The following is a 22,167-nucleotide window of genomic DNA, read 5'->3' as shown; positions in this document are numbered from 1 at the left end:
GCTAGTTTAAAGAAGGGAATACAGTACCCAGGCGGCCTACCAGGGGCTGAGTCTGCAAGAACTGCTTATTGAGCTAATGGCAACTTATTACATTTAGCAGCAGTTAGTGGTTATTGCTGTTATCTGTCTTCCAGGAAACTCCATAAATCACCTTGGCACTGTCCTCCAAGGTCGTTTTTTTGGAGGGTGTGTAAGTTCCCGGTCCAGAAGTGTTCATTGAGAAGCTGCTGGTTATCAGCGCATTTGATAGCAGTTGCTTTAGCATCAACTAAAGCTATGTGTCCAGACTTTTGTGTTTTTGTACAGGTCCAGTCCCGAGCGGCAAACTCCATGGCAGCGTTATAAAATAAAGAAAAATGAACACACGCCCCCAAGTGCAGGATCAGTCATCAACATTTGTATCGTGTTTACAGGAAGTTACAAACTGCAAAGTACCAGGAAAAAAAAACAAAAAAACCCACCTCAAAACAGGTTTTTTGCCGTTGATGAGTCTAATACTTTTGTATAGGTGAGATATGACGCAAGACATATGTATGTGATAAAAACAGTTTATCAACACCCCAGCGATTCTGTCTCCAGGTATTGCAAAAAAAATGTAAAAAGTATTCAAAGAAATCTGATTGTGTCTTATTCCAGTCTGAGGGTTACAGAATACCTAAACGCCTTTTCCGCTTCAAAGAAATAATTCTGTAAAATAAGAAGAATTAATTTATTATCTTAACTTCTCACTCAGAACCTCTCTGATTGTGCAAAAATTATAATTCAGTGAAATTAGAAGAATTAAGCTATTATCTGTGAGAAGGAGTAAATTGGTTTCGCAACTTGCAGTAGCAAGTCAGTGAGGGAGATAAAAGGGCATTTGAGAGTGAGAACTAATGCCTGAATGCCCCTACAGTCTTTTTCCATGGAAATGATTTCTTATGAACCATGTAGTTAAATTGTCACATTTAATGATCTATAATTAACTGTTGGGGAGTACTGAATGAGCTGGAAAATGTTGTTAATAGATATTTTCCATCGGGTTTCATTAAACCATTAATGACCCGATCGGCGTCTGCTGTAATGGCACCCTAACACTGAGGGGCAGAACAATACATGGGGTCATCTCAGTGTCATTCACCTCTGACACGATATAAATGGCTCCGTTTTTTAAGGATATATTAAGTGCACGTCTGTAAAACAGTATACATACACACATATACATCCTGTGTTAAGGATGGGGGCACCACATGTTCACGGGGGGATACAACAACGCTTCCACCAGGTTGCACTGCCTTGTTTCTACGGTAGCCCAGGGCAGACAAACCAAACAGTGCACTCCTTACAGCCAGATGCCACTACATGCTACACACTGGTCCTTTAAGAGTCTGTACCACACACCGAAAAACAATGTGTTCCACATTCACCCAGCATGGGTCAGTAAGGAACTGACGCATGCTGAGCTAACTTTATCAAGAAGTACCAAAGGGGTGTTCTGACCCGAGGCAGTGTTAATTTTACATCACTGCTGGGTTACTCAACCCTTCTGTTGGGGTATTAGTTAACATTAATACAATTAAATTGACACTGGGTCGCAACACCAAACTGGTGCGGGATAAAGTAAAGCCAGTGTTGCTAATTTGTCTAATTTGTGTTGCTAGTTATTGTGTTTTATATTTACTGGCATACTTAAGACACATTTTTAATCATGTTGTCAGTGTGGTTGTATGGAGGGAAATGTCTGTTGGTCCACCGAGCATCATCATGCACTGGAGATGATGAACGCTGACCCTGACCTCAGCACTAACACGAGGTTGACAAGGTTGAGTATGCCATGAAGTTTGGCTCAGACAGTCAAGTCACTCTCAGACTGACTGACACTGATGCAGAGAAACTCAAGAAAACACATGCACATTTCTGTATTTACATGTTTTTCCTGAAACCTTTTTTTGTGTGTCATTGCAGCACGTCTGTGCACAGTATTTGGTCATATTGTGTGTGTTTGCAGCGCAAACTAAATGCTGCACATTGAGAAACTGATGTGGATTTTTTTCCTGCTGCGCTTGAGTTTTTGTTTGTTTTCATGTATTGTCTTAGGTTGCAGCACTAGTGCTCTCGACTGCCACTCAGTCAACAGGTCAATATTTATTGATATTGCAATACTTTATTTAAAGTCCTTTGGGCAGATTGTTCTAAATTCTGGATCCTGTCGGCCCGATCAAATCACCTCTAAAACTAAATTCCTTATTAAAAAAACCCAGTTTTCACATTGTTAAATAAAAAGAAACAAGCAGTTTTTGCCATACATCTTTATTAATGTATACATTATGTACAATAATAAGTTATATATACAGTTATACTTTGGTTTGGTGATGAGTGTGTGTGTGTTTCTACATGTTCTACTATACTGTGTGTGCTACTGAGGTAAGTAATTCATGTTTGGCTTCCGTGGTTCATCAGCATGATGTATGTACGACAAGATTTTTCCTGTCTGAAAACAGGGCTCGGGTCCATTTCATTTCAATTCAAACCACCAATTCTATTATTTACAAAAGTCCAACAGCATAAAACATCATAAAAAACGACTAGTTAAACCTGTTTTGAATCGAATTGGATTCGGTGAAGACAACCCTGCTCTCAAGAGGAAATATATTCAAATGAGTTGGCCCGTTTTGTTGGCCTTGACGGCAGATGTTAAAGGGAAAATTAATTATGAACGCAGCCGTGATAAACCTGCACATTAATCGGGTTCAAGTACTGGAGTCCAGCCCCAGAGCTTGCAGTGTAGAAGAAGAACAGAAAAGCATCTGCAGCAGGTGATGTGTTCATGTGACGGTGTGCTGACAGCATCAGACGTCAGCTAAAGATCAGTCCTGTTCCCAAGACATGAGATCAAAGTCAGTCTTGGCAATGTTTGTGAAAGAAAGTTGGTCTTTTTGAGCTCAATGCTGAGTTTTGAAGCTTAGCTGCTGGAGGAGGCCTTACGTTGACCGACAGCATCTTATCTTTTAACATCATCTATTAACGAAGCTAAGATGAGCATTAATGTGATGCGTTTTCTTCACAAAGTTTGACTTGATGCTTATCAGAGCCACCCGCAGTCTCTGAACGTACAACACTTAATCGGCTTCAGCTGCCTCTCAGAAGAGGACAGCCCACACGACTGCATATTGTTCTCATTTGCCATATTGGTCCCATTGGGGAGAGGGGAGCTTAAATCCTGTCTGAGCATGACTGAGCCGACCACAAAAGCTGACTAAGGTCAAACGTTATAGGACGGCCGTTTCCACCGCGACAGGCTCGGTTGTGCACCGTTCACAGCGCAGCGACCCCGAGGGCGTTTAGTCATGCCTGTGCCGTGGCATCTCTCTTTTTTTAATGCAGGGTTTTTACAACTTTTCCACTGGGCTTTCAGTGGTTAAGTGGCCCTAAATGCTTAATTGGGTGCTGGAAATCACAGGCACTTTGCACCCGCTCTGTAAACCGCAACACTTCAGCCTATTAGGGGCCCGGGGAGCCACACGCCAAATAATTAGGGCTGGCGGCAGCGCTAGACCGCAGCATTGGGGTAAAAGGCGAATAAGCGGGAAGAGGAAGAATTATGAGGGGTGGGGGGGGGCACAGACTGGGTCAATGCTGAGGAAGTAGTTGTAGTAACAGAGTGTAATGGTGTGTGTGTGTGTGTGTGTGTGTATATTACAGTTGGGATTTACATGTGTGTTCAGGCAGAACATGAGCAGAGGAGTGATGCTATATTCATGTATTGTATGGGGTTAAAACAAAACAAAAAAACAGCCAACAAAACTTAAATGTGTTTTCTGTATGTCTGTGTTTTAAAGGAGCAGTATGTAGTTTTGGGGAGGAAAATTTAATCAGACAAGAAAAATCTTCATTGACTGATTTTTTTTTATGGCTGAACAAACTAAATAAACAAACTCTGAACAAATTGAATAATCAAGCTAACCTTAAAGGACAACACAGTTTTCATACTGCTCGTCTTTAGGTAGTTCTTAAATAAATGACAATACTGTTGTGTAATGTTGACTGCAGTCGTGTTTAGGCTGGTGACATCACGAGGCGGTTTGTCCCCAAATGTCCACATGTTTTTCCACATGAAAGCTGGACTGAGTGAAGTTTTAGCATTTCCAGCTGGGGCAAAAGAAATCGCATTTTAAGTAGGGAGCTCATACTATCTGCCGTCTTTCCTGTTTGATGAAAGCACAGATGAAGTTACGAATGATAACTGATGCTGCGGTCAAACCGGGTCGCTTCCTACTATACTTTATGCAGACGCGAACATCTCGTGTCAGCTGCATGATCATCCAGAAGTTAGAGGACGAGAAAGAAGACATCCTCAGTCGTCCCACTGTTATACTGGTGTGAGAAAGGCACAGAATCGGCGCTGGTTTCCATCAGCATAACACATTTTGCATCAAAACTTTTGAAAAAAAGGGTGTAAATACTTTAACTGTGATGCGTCCAGCGCACAGTTTAGCTGTTTTTTTTTTTTTTTTTGCTGAAAACATTCCTAGCATTCGAGAGAGAGAAACTCTTCCTTTTTTTTGGAGCAAAGTACGACAGATTCAAATTAGCAAACTAGGATCTTTCTCAAATTGTCACACTTTTAGAAAGACAGAAAATTATGAAGGCCATAAAAAGTCTGTTAGGTAACTAGCTTCTTGACAGAGAAAATCCATCATAGCAAAGAATTGTGCACAGGGAGGTTCACTGCCATTCTTCATGTGATGGGGGTAAGGTATATACTGTATACGAGCTGTCCTTGTCAGCAGTATCTGTCCTGAAGACCCCCAAGTCTCTGAAGTCTCTTCACCACATATTTAGACACTGGCGCAGCGCTGAGATGGAGATGAGCACTGGGTCGGACAGACCAGCTGGCTGTGAAAGCTGTTGATGCCCTGCCGGCCGGCAGCCACCCCCGTCTCGCTGCTGCCCAGAACGTCCAAGCAGAGCGACTCCACGGCATCCAGCCTCTCGATCTGTACCAGGCGGGTCAGGAGGTCGGGGATGCTGTAGCCCGCCGTGCTGACTCTCTCGAAGAGCTGCAGGCCGTCGCTCATGCCGCCGATCTCGTCGCGCTTCAGCCCGAAGCTCTCGGCCAGATGCCTCCACGTCTTCACCACGGCCGCCTCGCTGCTGTAGGAGGAGCTCAGCATGCGGCTGGTCTTCTCCAGGCAGTCAAAGGGAAGCTCAGTGGGACTCAGGCCTGGACAGAGACAGGAGTGTGAGAACTTACTGCTATACAAACACAGTTAATTATATCAAGATTTAAAGAATATGTGAGAATTTAAGTTGAATCCTTCAAAAATGTACTTTGTTGCTGTTATTTTCATATTTTGGTCTTTTTTCACACTTCCTCTACTTTCCTGCTGTTGCATTCAGCCTCCATGCACTCATATTTGATGTTATCTGAAAAGATGCCTCTTCAGGCATTAGGGGGAAGTCATTTTTTTAACAAACGTTCAGTATGGATTAAGTCCGACTGGTGAAAAATGTGTCTGTGGAGCGAGGCAATGACTTCTCTCCTCCAAAGTTCCACTTTATCAAGCCATTTTCTTGAAAATGGCAGTCGATACCATGTCTCACTTCAAAACAGACACAACACTTAATAACACTGTCTGTAAAGAGTTTGTCTTCCCCCGGAAAGAAGTGAAAATGCCCCCACAGTATTGACAGAAATCTCTTCTTGATTACAAGGCTCGGCAAGATGAATGACCTACCCTCTGTCACGTTGCAGGCTCTGGCGTACAGATCCAGGATCTTTTTCCTTCGACTCTGAAGCATCTGTGTAGAAAAAATAAAAATAAATAAATAGCAGCACAAAATGTGCGATTTCAAGATCAAACTGAACGGCAGATGTTTGTAATCATATTTTTACGATAGTAACATCTTTAAAAGCTCCCTCTTCCTACCCCTGGGGTTTTATTGTTGTTGTTGATTGCATTTGCACTGCTGATGTGGTTGGTGCTGGCGATGTGGTTGGGACTCGGGATGTTATTGGTGGTTGTCCCGTTGCAGGCTGGGTCACGATCCAAGAGGCCCAGAGAGAGCAGGCAGAGGTCAGGCTTGTTTCCCAGATTGACGAGGCACGGGTTGGGGTTGCTGGTTTCGGCTGACCCTTGCTTGTCGGACGCCGCCTCCTCGTCGCTGTCGATGCTGCGGCTCAACAGCTGCTCGTTCTCTGATGACGCGTCATTTTCACTGCAAACAAAGGGAAAAACACATTTGAACACATGAAGTGTACAAAAAGAAATAATTGATGGTTTATAGTCAGTTGTGTGTTGGCCTATCTCTTGGACACCAGGGCGCTGACTTGCATTATCTTCAGATGTGCTGGCACAAGGATTTTATTACCTTTAGTAGACTCAGCCATGGTGACTGTCTCTTCTCTTCACGCTAACCTCAGCTAACCAGCTGCTTTTTCTTATTTGCTGTACAGGCATTGTATGTGACCCTCAGCAAGAGAGTGTACTTCCCAACATATTAGCTCAACATGTTCTCACTCCCAAGTCCTCAAATACAGCAGCTCGGTCAGTGGCCTTGGCAGCAGATCACACTGGGTCGCATCGCCAGCAAACCATTGTTTTCCTACGGTACGGACGGAACTATTACCAGTATGCGTTTGACTGTCACTGCTTTGCGCGCAGCCCTATACATGCACACACGCATAGGCAATTTTTCTCGTTCTAGTAAACAAAACTGTGCACATAGTGTTGGTGCTGTGCGGCGCGATTTCATGCTGCAGCTGACCGCTAATGTCCTACAGAATGACTCACGTCTCTGCAAACTCGGTGAGAACGCTGACAAGCAAGCGGGAGAAGAATGCTGTTGTTGTTGTTGCCATAGCTGCCGCTGTTTCTGAGCCCCTCCTGTGATTGACTGAAATAGCCCTGCGTTTTACCACATGATACCATGTAATATCATTTTATTACCCGGCCTCTTCCTCCCCTTATGCTTGTTCTGGATTTTCTCCCAAAAGCACCTTGTTGACAGAGATGCTCACAGAATGCCATTGTTCCGCAGTCCCACGCTCTTCTCCTGAACGCTCACACAAAATGGCATTGTTTCCCCCGGACATCCAACACCCACTCTGGCAGCTAAAGCAGTGAGTTAGCACATCCTCTGGCATGCTGCTATACCACACGGTTTTTACTGCCATTGATGCTGAGCAGTGTGTGTACGTGCCTGTGTGTCTCATCTGTTCTCTTACATACACCCATATATTGCAACAGCATATTAATCCAAGCATGTTCACTACAGGGGCTGTAACACTGGAGCACAATGGATCACTGTAGGTTTGGGTGCAGTACTCTAAGCTATCATCGACTCCCACACTTCTCCTCTGCACGTTAGCCACTAGCGGCTATAAAGCGGCATTGTCTGCACGCGGGGGATGAGATAAACGCCGAAAGACGAAGGTGTGAAAACTGTCGTTCTTTGTTGTCTGCCAGGACATGCTTTCACCTGGCAGTGGTTTTTAGGCGAAGCTCGGAATAAATACCCCCACTTGGTCTCTTACAGGTCTGCTAGGCTTCAGGGCTCATCTATGCTGCCTTACCAATCCCCCCCTCTAGACCCACTTCTCTGCCTGCTCCAAAGCTACATAATGGCTCTCTGCTTCATTAAATACAAAACAAGGGAGGGGGAAAAAAAAAAAAAAACCTCAACTGATCTTGCTTTTAACATACCTTTACACACACACACACACACACACACACACGTATATGCAGACACAAAAAAGAAACAACAACAAAACAACAACCAGCAGCACTGCTTTTACTACTGCAGTGACTTGTTCTGTGGTGGCTTAATTACGGACAGATGCTGAATTTTTTTTTTTTTCCTTACAAAAGCTTCTTTCTGTTTTGCAAAGTCTCTCTGACGCCACATAAGAAAAGCACACGCGCTCATAATGTGCACTTAAACACAGCAGAGTACCATGTTCTCCACACACATGTAATATTCACTGAAGACTAAGCACAAAATAAAGCATAAATATACACTGATACAGCAGATAGATCTCATTCATACACAAGTGGCATAAAGAGCTAAAAAGTCCTCGAAAGGAAGGTGGTTGAAACAAACGCAGGACTTTAACCAAGGAGACAGATTTCCATGTCTCGTGTTACCAACAGTCAAAAATGACCCATTTGACCAACCCCATCGTCCCAAGCCTTAGTGGTTTATCTCTAATCTCACCTGTCATCAAGGTAATCAACAAATGCTCTGAACCCCCTAACATGCTTATTATCAGCTTCTACCAAATCCAGTGTCATCCAGTTATATTAACAGTAAAAGTGTGGTGAAGTTGTTTGTGAATCAGACACATCCTCTCACCTTTTCACTGTCTTCTGAGGTGGAGCTTTCATTTTGTCGAACTCATCTTTCTCTGAGTAGATCACCACATTGTCTAGAGAAAGAAAGAAAGAAAAGCTTAGTGAGTATTTCTCCACAATATTGAAAACAGAAGAGAAAAACAACACTGCAAAATATGCTCAGATCTCAAAGAGTCGTGGTTCCAATATCTGTCATTACACCCGAACTTCTCCAAAGATCTGCAGGACGATTTAACGCCCTCGCTCACACTTTCTGCTGCACAACAGCCACTGTGGATGGTTAAACTGACCCTCATTCCTTGAGATTTTCCTGTGTCATGATGCTTTTTACTCTTTTGAAAGTTACATAATCTGTGTTTAATTATTAGCGACGGCACATGCCTCATTTCGGCAGCATATGTGTAATCAACCAAAGAGAAAAAAAAAAAAAATAATAAAAAAAAAAAAAAAAATATATATATATATATATATATATATATATATATATATATTTCCAAAACAGATTACGTTCATTGACATACCAGCACTAGCAGAGTACTCGATTATAAAAAATGTAAATATAGAAAAGGTCTCATAATCTGATTTTGTGAGCTCTGATCTTTCATCTCGATGCAAAACACGATAACACCTCCGTGTTTTAATCGATGTTGGCGTGACTTGAAGCACACGAGAAAAAGGACAGATTCCTGAGGCGAACAGGATGTTCACCGCGTTCTGAGGAACTGCTGCCTGAAAGGTGTGTAAAACAATTACATTGACGATTATGTTTAATTACACTTACATCGCGGACACTGATAGGGATAGACAGCGTAATGAGTGAACAAGTGGAACGAATGCTGTGTGTGTGTGTGTGTGAGGGAGAAAGAGAGCAAGAGTGCGTGTGTGTGTCTTTCATCTCACAACCTTATTAAGTCTGTGTCTACATGATTGACAGCTAGCTCCGGTTGAGCTCCGAGCAATGGGCTTCTATCCCATATATACACGCACCAATGCATTCATGCACACACACACACACACACACACACACACGCACACACAGCAACAACGAAACATTAAGTGACAAAGCAGACATTTATTTTTTAATCATACTGTAACTACTTAATCGTGCTTTCTTAGCTATTACATTATTAACTTTGCGACCATGTTTGACCACATAATGCTTATGTGGCTGCAGATGCAGACTAGGTGTGTGTGTGTGTGCGGGGGTGTGTGGGGGGGCGTTCTCATTCACACCACATGTACGTGGTTAGTCAGTCAGTCTGCGAGTGAGATTGAACAGAGCATCATTGTCAGGAGAAATGGCGCCTACAGCAACGTATGGCTTTAGCCTGGGAAGCCTCACATTCCACCACGATGTACTCATGATGTACTCATAGTACTGCAGTACACACACACACACACACACACACACACACACTTGTATTTGCATACATTTTGCTGCCAACAATGATATGCACATACAAACTAGACTGACACATGGAGCCAACTCTATAATGTATCAGTGACTGATTCAGTCAGTGTGATGAGATGATGCAGTTTGTTCGTGTTGAATTCAGAATTTATCTATCTATCTATCTATCTATCTATCTATCTATCTATCTATCTATCTATCTATCTATCTATCTATCTATCTATCTATCTATCTATCTATCTATCTATCTATCTATCTATTTTGTATTTTTGAGAATATCTGATCAACATATTTCAAGAAGAATAAGCAAATGTTGGCAGAGTGAGGAAATAATATTATTGCAATATTATCTACATTAAGAACTATTTTGATCAATGCGCTTTGTGTTTTAATTTACTGAAATATGATGACTGATGATGATTATTATTATCTTAGTCTGCACTGAGTTTAGGGATGTGAAGCTTCTGACATACGCAAAAACACCAGTGAAGGCGCCTGCGGATTAAAGTTCGAATGTGCTTCAACTTGCTGTCAGAAAGAAGAGTAAAAAGCCATTTCAAATATTCAGAATTGAAGTTTATAAATATTGAGATTTTTCCGTCAATTCATACAAACTTGCCACTCCACAGACTATTCTGCCCTGAGTTCATCTCTGAAGGAAATGGTTACAAACTCATCTGCAATTTGCAGCTTCAATTTGAATTAAATCATTATCAGTCGAGCCAGAGCACCACAGGAAAGTGTTGGATAACACTCCTGTGGACAGATAACATGCCGCGTTTGGGGCTTAACCAATAAGCCAGACATACAGTTACCTGAGTCAAGGTTAGAGCGGATTTCTCTGCAGGATTGAGTAGAATTACATACAGTGTTAGTGTAAGCACTGCTGGGTGACATCTGTTCAGACTCACAGTGAAGCAAATGAAGTGCTGAGTCACATTTTTGAGTAATTTCAGAGTCGTTAAAGCTAAGGGTGGAAAAAAAATAATTACAGCCTTTCATGTTACTATAATTATATAGCATTGTGTGTCTTTGTACTATTCAGGTTGTAGTTTTAAGTAGTTTAAGTTAAAACTGCTTCTGTTGTTGAGTACATGTTTTGTAGGCTCTCGTTTGGGAATTGTGCAAACTGAGAATTACGTTTTATGGAAACTATAATTGATCCGTTCTGTTCATTTTTTTACAGATATAAACTGACAGTTTCATGAAGAAAAATCAGCTGGTCTCTACTGAACACAAACAGGCTCTAATGTCGCTCAATTATTGTGAGCTCACACTTTGCTTTGTTTCAGAAAAGCAACTGTTTCTTCGTATTTCAACATATCCTCTCGTACTTTTTGCATTATGAAAGACATGTGTTACAATGAGCACTTTGAGTGTTTCTGAAGAATTACAGTTTCTGTGATGTCTTTGCATTGTAATGTCCTAACGTGTTTCTAGAAACCTGCGTCAAAGCCCTGATGTAGTCCTGAGAACCCTGAATATTGTAGATGGAGTACTGAATCAAAGGCATGCAAGTGTCTGCTACACCTGTGAACATATGGGCAAAAATGTGGATATTATTGGTATCAGGATATAAAAAATACAAATATTTATGTTTCGTTTAAACATCATAACCGTAATATAATCCAAACCAGGACAAACCCTCTAGTGTACATGTCAACAAAGTCTGTTGTTCCTGCTAGGGATCCAAAATTATGAGGCCAGACTTGATTTACATCAGTTTGTGAAAGACAATAAACAGGAAGCCATTGAGACGCTTAAAGGCTGCGTGAGCCTGTTAATTATTCAATGTGTGTGTGTGTGTGTGTGTGTGTGTGTGTGTGTGTGTGAGGCGTCTCACCTGGGACATCTTTCTTGTCTTCCTGTTTGTTGGCCTGAGCTTCCACAGCCTTCACAACTTGTCCCGAACAGCATGCTGCAGACACACACACACACACACGTATGAGGGACATCATAAAACATAAACACCAACCTCTGACATGAAATCATGTGTGTGTGTGCATGTGTGTGTGGGTGTACGTGTGCATGTCTCACCCTGGCCGCTCGGTTTGGCCTTCAGGATGTAAAACATGATGATGAGGACGATGGCGATGGCCATGATGAAAATGGTCGACATGGCAATAATGAGGGCCGTTGCTAGGTGACCTTGCCCGGTGGGATCTAAAACATGGCGGCAATGATGTAAAGTCGTATTATTAAAAAATGTGTGTGTGTGTGTAAGACAGAACAAAGGTAGCGTAGGAAGAATGGGTGGTAATTGGAGCTCGATGAAGCTTGTCTTGTATATTTTTGCCTGTGTGTTTTTGTGTTTACCTTTGTGTGGATGAGGGAACACAGTCGTGCTGCCAGGGTCAATTACAGGTTTCTCTCTCTGCCCGCTGGTTGAGCCTGTGAAACACATACGCAGACACTCTGAATCCTAGTTCATTAACTCTGGATGTCTTAGTGACGTTATCTTTTGTTCTAGAGCGTGCACAGCAGCCATTTTTCTCTGACATCACACTCCGGGTGGGCAGCTAAACGTGTTGCACTGCGGTCTTCAAGCGTAAGATGATGGACAGTGAGAATCTGAAGGGACCTCAGACTATATTAAAAGATAAAACAACATATTTGTTAACCCCTTAGCTTACATTAGACAACAGCTAACATTAGCCTGAAAGCACTTCCTAGCTAATATTTGATATTGTTACAAAATGGGATAAGAAAAGGCATACATTATTTTAAAATATCAACATACATTTAACAGTAATGTTAGCTTGAAGCGGCTGAATGCTAACATCAGCTTACGTGTTATCAAATATGTTGTTTTACCTTGATATATTGCTCAATATCCCTCTAGATTTTCCACTATCCATTGTCTTTTCAGTTGCTAATCAATTTGGAAGTGCCGAAATGATCAAAATGGTCAGATTTCCTTGGTTTATATGACTGACAACCAAAAGTACAGCAGCCAGCCAAATCTCTTTAAGCGCATGTTCTTTAACATCCAAAAGTGAGCCGCACTAACTTAGATGACAACAATAGTTTAACATTTTTAGAAAAGTACTCTTATTTGCTTTGTTCTTTGTTCGACACCACTCTTGTGCTTATGCTGTAAATATGAAGCTACTGTGAGCAGCCGCTTAGCCTAGCTTGGCACAAAGACTAGCGAAGACCTCTTTTGGAAGTGATGATGAAACAAGATATAAAATGCATATTATTGAACAGTAGAGGTGCTTGTAGGTGAAATATGTCAGGACAGAGCCTTGCTAGCTGTTTCCACCTGTTTCCAGTGTTTGTACTAAGCTACGCTAACCAGCACCTGGCTGTTGCAACATATCTAAGCTACCACACAGACACGACAGTGGCATCAAGTCTCCTTATTTAATATTAATGCTCTATTTCTTTAAAGTAGTCTCAAGCAATTATACAGTTTTACAGGAGAAAGCACCAGAAATGCTGTCTGGCAAAGACAACATAGCTTTGGCTATGTTGTCTTTCATTTGATTGACCCTTTTTTCCCCCAAACACTGTTGCATGACTTCATACTGCAAGTAGCAGTCTCTCTTCTAAGCCTTCTCCTACCACAGTAAACAAACTGTGTGAACACAGGAAGGAAGCTCACTGTCCAAAATGTATTCTGTTTCTTTCTGTTCACTTTCCAATCACCTCCCTCTTCCTCTTCCCCTTTGGTCTCTCTGTCTGGATTATTCATCAACTGTTTCTTTCTTTTTTTCACCCTCCGTCTCCTAATGAACCTTTAAACTCCCGGAAAGCTCATAAATCGGCTCTTTTAATCAGTCTTTTATTTCAAAGAGTTGATAAACTGTAGACCTCTCTGGCATGCGCCCTACCGCTTCCCGCGGTCTCAGAGCCTCATGTCATCACACACATCACACACACACACACACACACACACACACACACACCAGTGCCCTGTGGCTGCAGACATTAACTCGGGGTATGTGTTTACACTCTCTGGATAAAGATATGAGCCTGAACTGGAATTCTGTTTAGCGTCTTGTGGTTTTAATCTCCTAATCATGTCTCGCAGGCTGAACACACACTGCAAAATGATAATTCTGCAGGGCAATCAGGTCCAAACAAACTGTGAGGCGCAGGATTACAGAGCGGGAGACAAATAAAAATATCAAAGCATTTTTTTGGTTTGAAGGAGGAATCGTGATACCTCAAAGCAGGGATAAAGTGAAGGTTAACCTCTGATAAATAGTTCTGTGTGAAACTGTGATATCAAGTTTACACAGTTTTTGATCTGTGTTGCTGTCATCTTTACAAGTATTTACATGTTGTGAGCCCGCTTAGAAATGGCAGCAAAAGTCACTAAAATCAACAGTGGAAGTGAGGAGATGCCTACAGACTCCTGACGTCTGGCCTGCCAAAGAGTAGCATCAGCGCAAGCACTAACATGCTAATCATCTATCTTTCTCATACCCACTGAAGTTTTAATTATCGCACACACAGAGCGAGGCAGGAGCCGGGGTAATTTACAGATTACAACGGCGAGTGTCAGCCTGCCTTCACCCTCAGTGAGCAGAACCCCCGGCTCTCAGCTCCTTTTCTTTTTTTTTTTTTCTTTTCTTTTTTTTTTAATTTACGGTTGGGGTTGTATTATTTATACTGCTATAAATTATCATCTGTGGAGGGTTTTTATTTTAATTAAAATGTACCACAGAATGATTGAACAAATAAGCATAAATACAAAAGGCTCTGTGTGATGTTTTTTTATCAAGATGAATCAAACTTAATTTGGGGGAAACCAAACTGCATTAATGGTTTTAATTAATGACCGTAAGGTTGTAATTGGAAACGCTTCGATTATTCCTTATCATCTGTTTAAATCTCCCTATCATTGGTTTACATAACCCTAAATCAATAAACATAATCACTTAATTAAATGTGACGGTTATCCGTTGGATAAATCTGTCATTTCTTTGCCATTTCTTAAAACAAAAATATTAGCTACTGGTTAGTAAACAGGCCAAAAAAGTATTTTAATAAATGATTAAGTCTCACAAGTACGAGACCCAACCGGTAATTCAATCAATCCTAATATCAAACTACCAATAACTGTTCAACTGGTAGGTCCAAGTTTAAAACATTCAGCTGCTGACAAACACATCACATCCACGGTGGACTCAGAAAAAGTTCCCTCTTTGATGCTTCTGCGGCAGATTAAACATGGTAAAGAGTCCTCTAGTTTCCAGTCCAGTGGGCAAAATGTGGTGAAGTGTCCTCTCTTCTTTCTGCTGCAAACATGTGGTGCACTTTTTCATTTTTTTTTTGCCCACTGCCCCTCAATCATTCCGAGTCAGTAGTGTAAGTTAATAATGTTAAAACTGTTGGTACCTTGGCTGTTGCAGGTTGATATCCCTATCTGTTACCTTTAAGTGATTTCCCTCTATTTTATTAAGATATTAGGAAAACTTCCTTTCTCGCAATGTTTAAGAAAGTGAGAAGAAATTCCCGTATCCATCACCTTCACCTGATCAGCACCAAAAGTTGATGCGGACAGAACTAAGCCGAGACTCATCTTCCACCCAAGTTTTATGTAAATCTGCTCAGTAGTTTTCGTGTAATCCCGCTCACAAACCAATTTAAATTAGCATAGCTTAGTTTAGCATGAGGACCAGAAACAGCAAGAAAATCCTCCTACCAGCACCTCTAATGTTCACAAGTTAACACGTTGTACTCTATGTTGTATAATAATAAAAAAAGTGTGATAAATCTCACAACAAGATTAAATTGCTTTCCACACGATCAATGTTTTCTGTTGCGCTGCATCATTTTATCTCTCATTTGCTCGTCTTCACAGCATCAAATTCACTCATTTCCATGCCTGAAGAAACAATTAGGGCACTGTTGAAAAGTGTGTGTTTATACATACATACACACACATACGCACACACGCGCGCACACACACACACGCCCGCCCATCTCCCTGCTCCGCCTTCACACCCTCTCCTCTGCAGGCCCGGGCTGCTTTTTGGGGTTTTCGTCTTTCCAAACGCTCTTATTAAATATGACACAATGACAATAACATTCATTTCCGGGCTCTTCAATTACACTCACAGGGGGTTTCGAGCAATCATGGGCCCATAAATATCATTCACACAGCAGTATGTATCAGTGAGGATCAAAAACACTGTTCGGATCCCGTTGACAATCGTCACATCTGGACAAACCCACAGAGGGCACAGCAGGACAAAATATCCGGCCCGAGCTCTGCAATAAACTCATCGTATTGACAGTTTTCTTTTTCTCTTTTTTTCCTCAGCTTAACCTTACAAGTACACAAGATGATGATTAATTTACATTTGTGGGTCATTTATCTTTTCCAGCGTGTCTTGAAAGGATTTTAAATAAGCACTGAAACATAACAACCACAACATTTAACCACTCGAGCCCTTTTTCAAAGAACACGACCAAGAACTCATCGATCAAGATCTTCAGTATCGTAAAAGTAGAAAGCAGGATGCCAGCGGAAATAAAATAAACATTTGTTGAGCGGCTGTGGCTCATGGGAGGTCCCTGGTACGATTCCCCTGGTCTGCATGTTGAAGTGTCCTTGAGCAAGATAATGAACCCCAAACTGCTCCTGATGTTCTGGTCGACACTTTGCATGGCAGCATGTATGTACGAGTTACTGTGAGTCGCTTTGGACAAAAGCGTCTGATAAATGCCCAAAAATGTAAATGTTGTGTGTGATGGGCAGTTTGTGATGAAATCTTTTAGGATGGATGAATATAAATTATACGTTTTTTTGCCGATGGAAAGATGTTTTGGATGATTACTTTACTTACTTAATACTTGTTCAGTAATAACTTTTACCTTTTACGCTCTTCTGAAAAATTCAAGGATGTTTCGCTGCCTTTTCATCGTTACTAGTTAATGTTAATCATCTATACACTGAGGGAAAAAAAAAACACATGAACTACCCGCATCTTTTAAGGGGAAACATTTTTCTTGCATGTTACTCGAAGAGATTGAATTGATGTCGTGAAAGAAATCAAAACTCTATCAACAGGCACATCCTGATTGTTAATTTTTGTTATCTTAAAGCATTTCTTTTTTGGTCTATTTCATGACAAATGCTCTGGTGATTATTAGATCTGCAAGTGCTTAAATCACAGTGTTTGATTCTCAACCTGATTGTGTTAACTGTCATCGTCCTCACAGGGACGTGAGTGCCAAGTTTTGGCAGGTGATTATTATTATTTTTTTCAGGATAATTTTTTTTAAGGTACTTTTTTTTCTTCATCTGAGCAAGTGAGAAAAAAATGTTGGCAGAAGAAAAAACAAATGTTAGAGAATTATCCTTACAAAAACATTTCTTTCTCACCTGCCAAAACTTTTTTTTCACTTGTTTCACAAAAGGAAAAAAAAAAAAAAAGCAGAAAAGAAATCATCTTGGCAAGGTTTTTTTCTTTTTCACCTGGCAAAATCTTTTTTCCTCCTTTTCTTTGCAGATGAAACAAAAAAAAAGCTAATCCTGGCAAAACCCCTTTTTGTCATCACTTGTGTCGAAATTAAGTCAGATTACACAACAAAAAAAAAATGTATCATCAAAATATCAGAAAATGATTGTTTGCTTGACTGCCATCTACTGGGGTGACAGTGACGAGGAAGCTGAGAAATGGAGACATCCTCTGGTAAATATTAATGTCGATGGGATGTGGTCGCTCGGCGTCACGCATGCGCGCACACACTCGGATGCATGTACACACAGTGTCAGGTATGCAGAGTAATGAGTGAGGCAGTGAGGTTAAGGATAAGCTGCCAAACACCCCTCTGGGCCCACAAAAAAAAAAAAGGAGATGCAGGATGTTTGACTCAGAGGGTCCTGGGAGAACTCAGCGCTCCCTTCGACCTCCGACTGTTCCCTAAAAACCGACGCCGCGTTTTTTTTTTCGACATCTGCTTTCACACAGCCTGTCCTCTTTCATTTCCTGTCATTTGCATATGAAAGTTTGACATTTGGCACGTTTAAAACCAGTGGAAACCAGGTCGGTGTTTGGGGAGACAGAGAGCTGTGAAGATAAAGGCTGGAAAAGAAAAGAAGAAAAGGTCGAAAACGTTGTGAAGAGGTTGTTCTTACATTCTTTGGTGTTTCGTGGTGCGTTCTGGCACGAGTGGCAAACCATCCCGTAGAGGTTCCTGGGCCTGTTTTCCAGCATGTAATACCTGAGAGACATAAAACACATGAGTATAATCCGGCAACTTGTTAAGACTGTATAATAAGGCTGCACTAGACCTGGTTAGGCTAACAGGTAACTTAGCGGACGAACTTCTTAAATTAAAATCAGTTTCAAACAAGGAATTGCAGGCACGGCAGGTGTGTGCGTACAGTACGTGGCCTCCCTGCCGCTGAGACATACCATACCTACATGGTGCATAAGTAGCTGGAAGCAGCTGAGGTGAAAAGTTTGACTAAGTGAAGAAATGTACATAATTGATGCCCTGCAGACACAAAGTATGGCTTGGTGCATATTATCGCCCTGAGTCATGAAGCGGCTGTTGGAGGCCAGAACAGCAGCAGGCTGCAGGGAGCCTGTGAGCGACTGTGGAGCGGCAGTAAATCATTTAAGGCCTGAGCACATGAAGCGGTGCGAACACTTGATGTATGCAGCCAGCAGGTGATCGAGCGAAGCCGTTCATAGGTGTTGAGACGGTCGGAGCAGCTGCAGCTTTCAGCAGCACTTGAGCATCAGGAGAGTTCATGAAGCTTTCTGAGGGTTTTGGTGGACAGGCAGTTGAGGGAAACTCGTCTGCTGGTGCTTGTTTTCGGGGTTTCTTTCATTAGACATTAGTCGCTGTGGTTTAGCTACAAAATGACAAATGTTCAACTGCTGAGAGATGACTTTCTGACTAATTTATGAAGAACGGTTTGTTCCACGGAGCTTTAACTCATCTTGTTTTAATTGTTACCAGTTAACTGTATTTTGATTTTATATATAATTATTTCAATGTATCTATTAAATGATGTGCAATTATTACAGTTGATGGCTTTTATGTGACTGACTGTTATTTTACATTGAATTATTTTACTTTTCGTAAGATTATCTAACATAAAACAATCGTATTTTAATAGCAGGCTTTTGACTCATACTTGTTGGACTTTCTTTTCTTTGTCAGTTTATACTCTTGTTCTTGTTTCACCCTCCGTGTCACTGTAAATGAGGGTCACCCCTTAATGATCCCTGTAGTATAGATAAAGGTTGATTTTTCAACTGATTGATTGACTGTTTTTCATTCTAAATTGTTTGTTCTATGATAAATGTCAAGTAAATCTCCTTAACATTTGTAGATGTTTGTCACTCCCCATTCTAAAATTGTCTTAAACCTCTAACAGAAATTCATATCGTATTTATAATATTTAAGAGCTGGATGGACACAAAATGGACAAGCTGCAACGCAGGTGGAGCAGCACAAATATTATCTCTCCTTTATCACAGCAAAACAGTATTGTGACAAAAACAGCTGTACACTCTGCCAAAAAGCCCACAAATGACTTGTTAATTGATAATAAAGTTATTTACATCAAGTTTCTTTAATACTATTACGATGGAAAAAAAGCAGTTCGCACTTCTCCAAGACTTAAGAAAAGTAACGGGTGCACGGAAGTTGCGGGAACAAATAATGAACAAAACTCGGAGACCATCTATCAGAACAATCCCAGTGTTTCAGCTCTAAGCCTGATGACGCTGATGAACGCTTAGAGCCACAATAAAAGATGAGGTTTGTTCTCTGAGCGTACTGGATGCATTTCTGTTATTAATAATTAAAAAAATGCATATGCAATTTTCCAGCCACCTGCATTTTTGTAATAATTACCATCCCAACTCGCGAAGTGCTGTTGCCTATTATTTAGACATCGTTGATATATCTACGCAATCATTACTTAATTACAGCCTATAACATGAATTATTTTGAAGTGCTACTGAAGCTGCTGACAGGGAGAGCGGCGGATAAACACGTCTTTCATGACAGATTCATTCTCATATTCCTCCAGGTCTTTTTGCTCTGTGCTGAGAATCAGGCCTTCGAGTGAACTTCGTCGCAGCCGTTCAGGCCTGTTCTGTTCCGCATCAGACGTGTGTGGACTGACTGCGCCGCGCGAGGATCTGTACATGCGGTGCGGCATTTATGGCACAGATGCCGAGCACACTCGTTCCTGCAACGATCACGCTACTAATTCAAAGCAAAGACAGTCCTGAGAGAGGACAGCAAGAGCCAAGAAGTCTAGAAGGCGGAAGGACGGCATCCAGATCGATGACAAGAGGAGGAGACTTGAACATTAAACCCTCTCTGTTGGAGTCAACGGGTCGAAAAATCATGAATCTCCCTTATTTACGCAAATTACTTCAAGGCTTACTTAATTACAAGCTGCCCACATTTAATTATGGATATCAGATGAAATACGAGTCAGAAAAATAATCCTGTTTTTTTTTTTCCCCTCAGCAAATAATCATGTATAAAATATCTTTTGCACAGCGGGAGATCCAAAGTTAACAACGCTGTAAGAAAATTAACAGTTTGGTGTCGACAACGCCAATCAGTCACTTTTTCTCCGGAGAGGCGCGGGGTGGGGGAGGAGGAGGAGGAGGAGGAGGAGGAGGAGGAGGAGTGATGGATGATGGGAAGGACCAGCAAGGGAGAAGCGGAGAGGAAGGTCTGGTAACGTTTAAGCACACCCGTTGACTTGATATCTTAAGTGACAGCGGCGTAACATCCACAGCTGTTGTATGCAAATGGAGAGGTTCAGTGTGTGTTTGCGCACAATGGGAGGCAGTGTGTTTGGAGGAAGACAACAGGGTGGTCCCTTCATGTCAAGTCATGTTACATTAAAGAAAATGTGCCCGTACCGTACGCGAGCCAGCAACTGAACACAGTCATACAGGGCAATGTACATATGCAGCGTCTCTGTTTGTGTATGCAAAGTACACATTATGTAAATGTTCGTAATAAATACAGTCGTCTGAATTCACTTCCGGTCCTGCAGTACATTCCTTAAACTATCTCAGCAGTATTGTTTATTGACGTACGCTGCTATAGACGGTCTATACGTCTGGTTCAGCTGCGTAAGCGCGATCATGTGTCCACCTTCATCCGGAAACGTTTTACTTTTCATTTAAAATAAACAACGAATAAAACTTTTGCAATCCCGAACAAACGCAAATTTGTGTACGAGTCATGAAAATGTGTTCAGAAGAAGACGAAGGGCCGTTTTAGAGTAAATATTCCGGTAACGATATAACGGCCGATACACCCACATTTCTTTGGAGTGATCCCTAAAATGTGGTCGTTGAACGCTGCATTGTAATTGGTGCTGGATATCTTACATTTGAAGGTTAAACTTTATGGTCAAAAATGACGTCAGTGCACTGAAAATTCACTGGAAATTTAATAAGAAAATTACGCCAAGCATCATTTTCTGCTTTATATTTAGCTAAAAAAAATAAGTTTTTCATATCAAACAGCTGTGATAGGCTAATAGTGGCCAATGATATCAGCCAACCAATACATAGGTCGGCAGTCAAAAACAATGTTTTTTCTTCCATTATTTTTCATTCACAAACATCCTCGACCACTTTCAGTGAATGTTCCCGTTGGGGGGAATTCCTGGATGTTCTTAATCAGGTCGTCTGCCATAACTTCTTTAAAACTTCGCTCACGGTGCACCGTGTTGTTACATGTCAGAGCCGAGTTCGCTGAGGACTCGCTGAAGCGTGAAATCGCCCTATGTGTTTACTTTATGTAACGTGTGGACACAAAAAAGAAAACTCTGAAGCTCACGGCCACATCACACTGAGCGAGCCCGATCTCAACCCACCTTAGACGCAGAGTCCGGCCCGTTCAGTGCTCGGTGCTGAGGCTCGCCTTGCAGTCATTATAAAAAAAATTGTCTTTGCAAATGTTTTATAAGGAAGTAGATTTATTTAATGGATTTGTGAGACTTCAAGATTACATTATGCCTTTTTCTGAGGCGGACAACGAAAAGACTTTTAATAATGATCACTGCGTTTTTTAACATGGCCCCCAAAATATTTCGATTGAAAAAGTTCTTTAAAATACATATTATTATGTTGTTTTAATTTTTGTAGGTAAAAAAAATCTTTTAAATATAAATTACCCTCATTCATTAATTATTTTTTTCATAATCTGAGCACGGCGGGCAGAGAATGAGCAGAGGAAGTCAATCGGTTATGAGAACATTTTGTGTCTTAACGCTAGAGTACGACACAAAAGGCGCTCAGTTTTGGCCCGTGGCCCACCATCGAGATTCAGTTTAGGCCCTCTGAGGGAAAGTTTGGGCATCCCTGATCGAAGCGATCCGGTGAGCACTCTTTCGATGGCAGAGTCTTGGTGGTATTTTCTTTTTTCTTTTTTTTTTTTCAAATGAGGTCACAAACTCAATGAAAG

The 22,167-nt window shown here is 41.4% G+C and overlaps 1 protein-coding gene across 7 annotated transcripts in view; it reads right to left on the bottom strand.

Annotated features, from left to right (window-relative positions):
* Nucleotides 1-3,636: 3,636 nt before the first annotated feature.
* The window catches only part of edar (ectodysplasin A receptor), a 40,088-nt gene continuing 21,557 nt past the window's right edge, over nt 3,637-22,167 (bottom strand). For 6 of the 7 annotated variants that reach the window (XM_037110736.1, XM_037110733.1, XM_037110737.1 and 3 more), the window contains exons 5-12: nt 17,843-17,928; nt 12,061-12,135; nt 11,782-11,907; nt 11,588-11,662; nt 8,335-8,407; nt 5,910-6,198; nt 5,718-5,781; nt 3,637-5,203 (exon numbers count right to left, since the gene is read on the bottom strand). In XM_037110736.1, coding sequence (XP_036966631.1) covers nt 4,818-5,203; nt 5,718-5,781; nt 5,910-6,198; nt 8,335-8,407; nt 11,588-11,662; nt 11,782-11,907; nt 12,061-12,135; nt 17,843-17,928 — 1,174 coding nt within the window. In that variant the 3' untranslated portion in view covers nt 3,637-4,817. The remainder of the gene's footprint in view (nt 5,204-5,717; nt 5,782-5,909; nt 6,199-8,334; nt 8,408-11,587; nt 11,663-11,781; nt 11,908-12,060; nt 12,136-17,842; nt 17,929-22,167) is intronic. The other variant, XM_037110738.1, reaches the window with a different exon arrangement.

Source organism: Acanthopagrus latus, chromosome 9 (assembly GCF_904848185.1).
Source record: "Acanthopagrus latus isolate v.2019 chromosome 9, fAcaLat1.1, whole genome shotgun sequence".
In the NCBI taxonomy this organism is placed as follows: Eukaryota; Metazoa; Chordata; class Actinopteri; order Spariformes; family Sparidae; genus Acanthopagrus; species Acanthopagrus latus.
The sequence above is the reverse complement of the archived record's forward strand: the minus strand, read 5'-3'. Positions and strand labels throughout refer to the sequence as shown.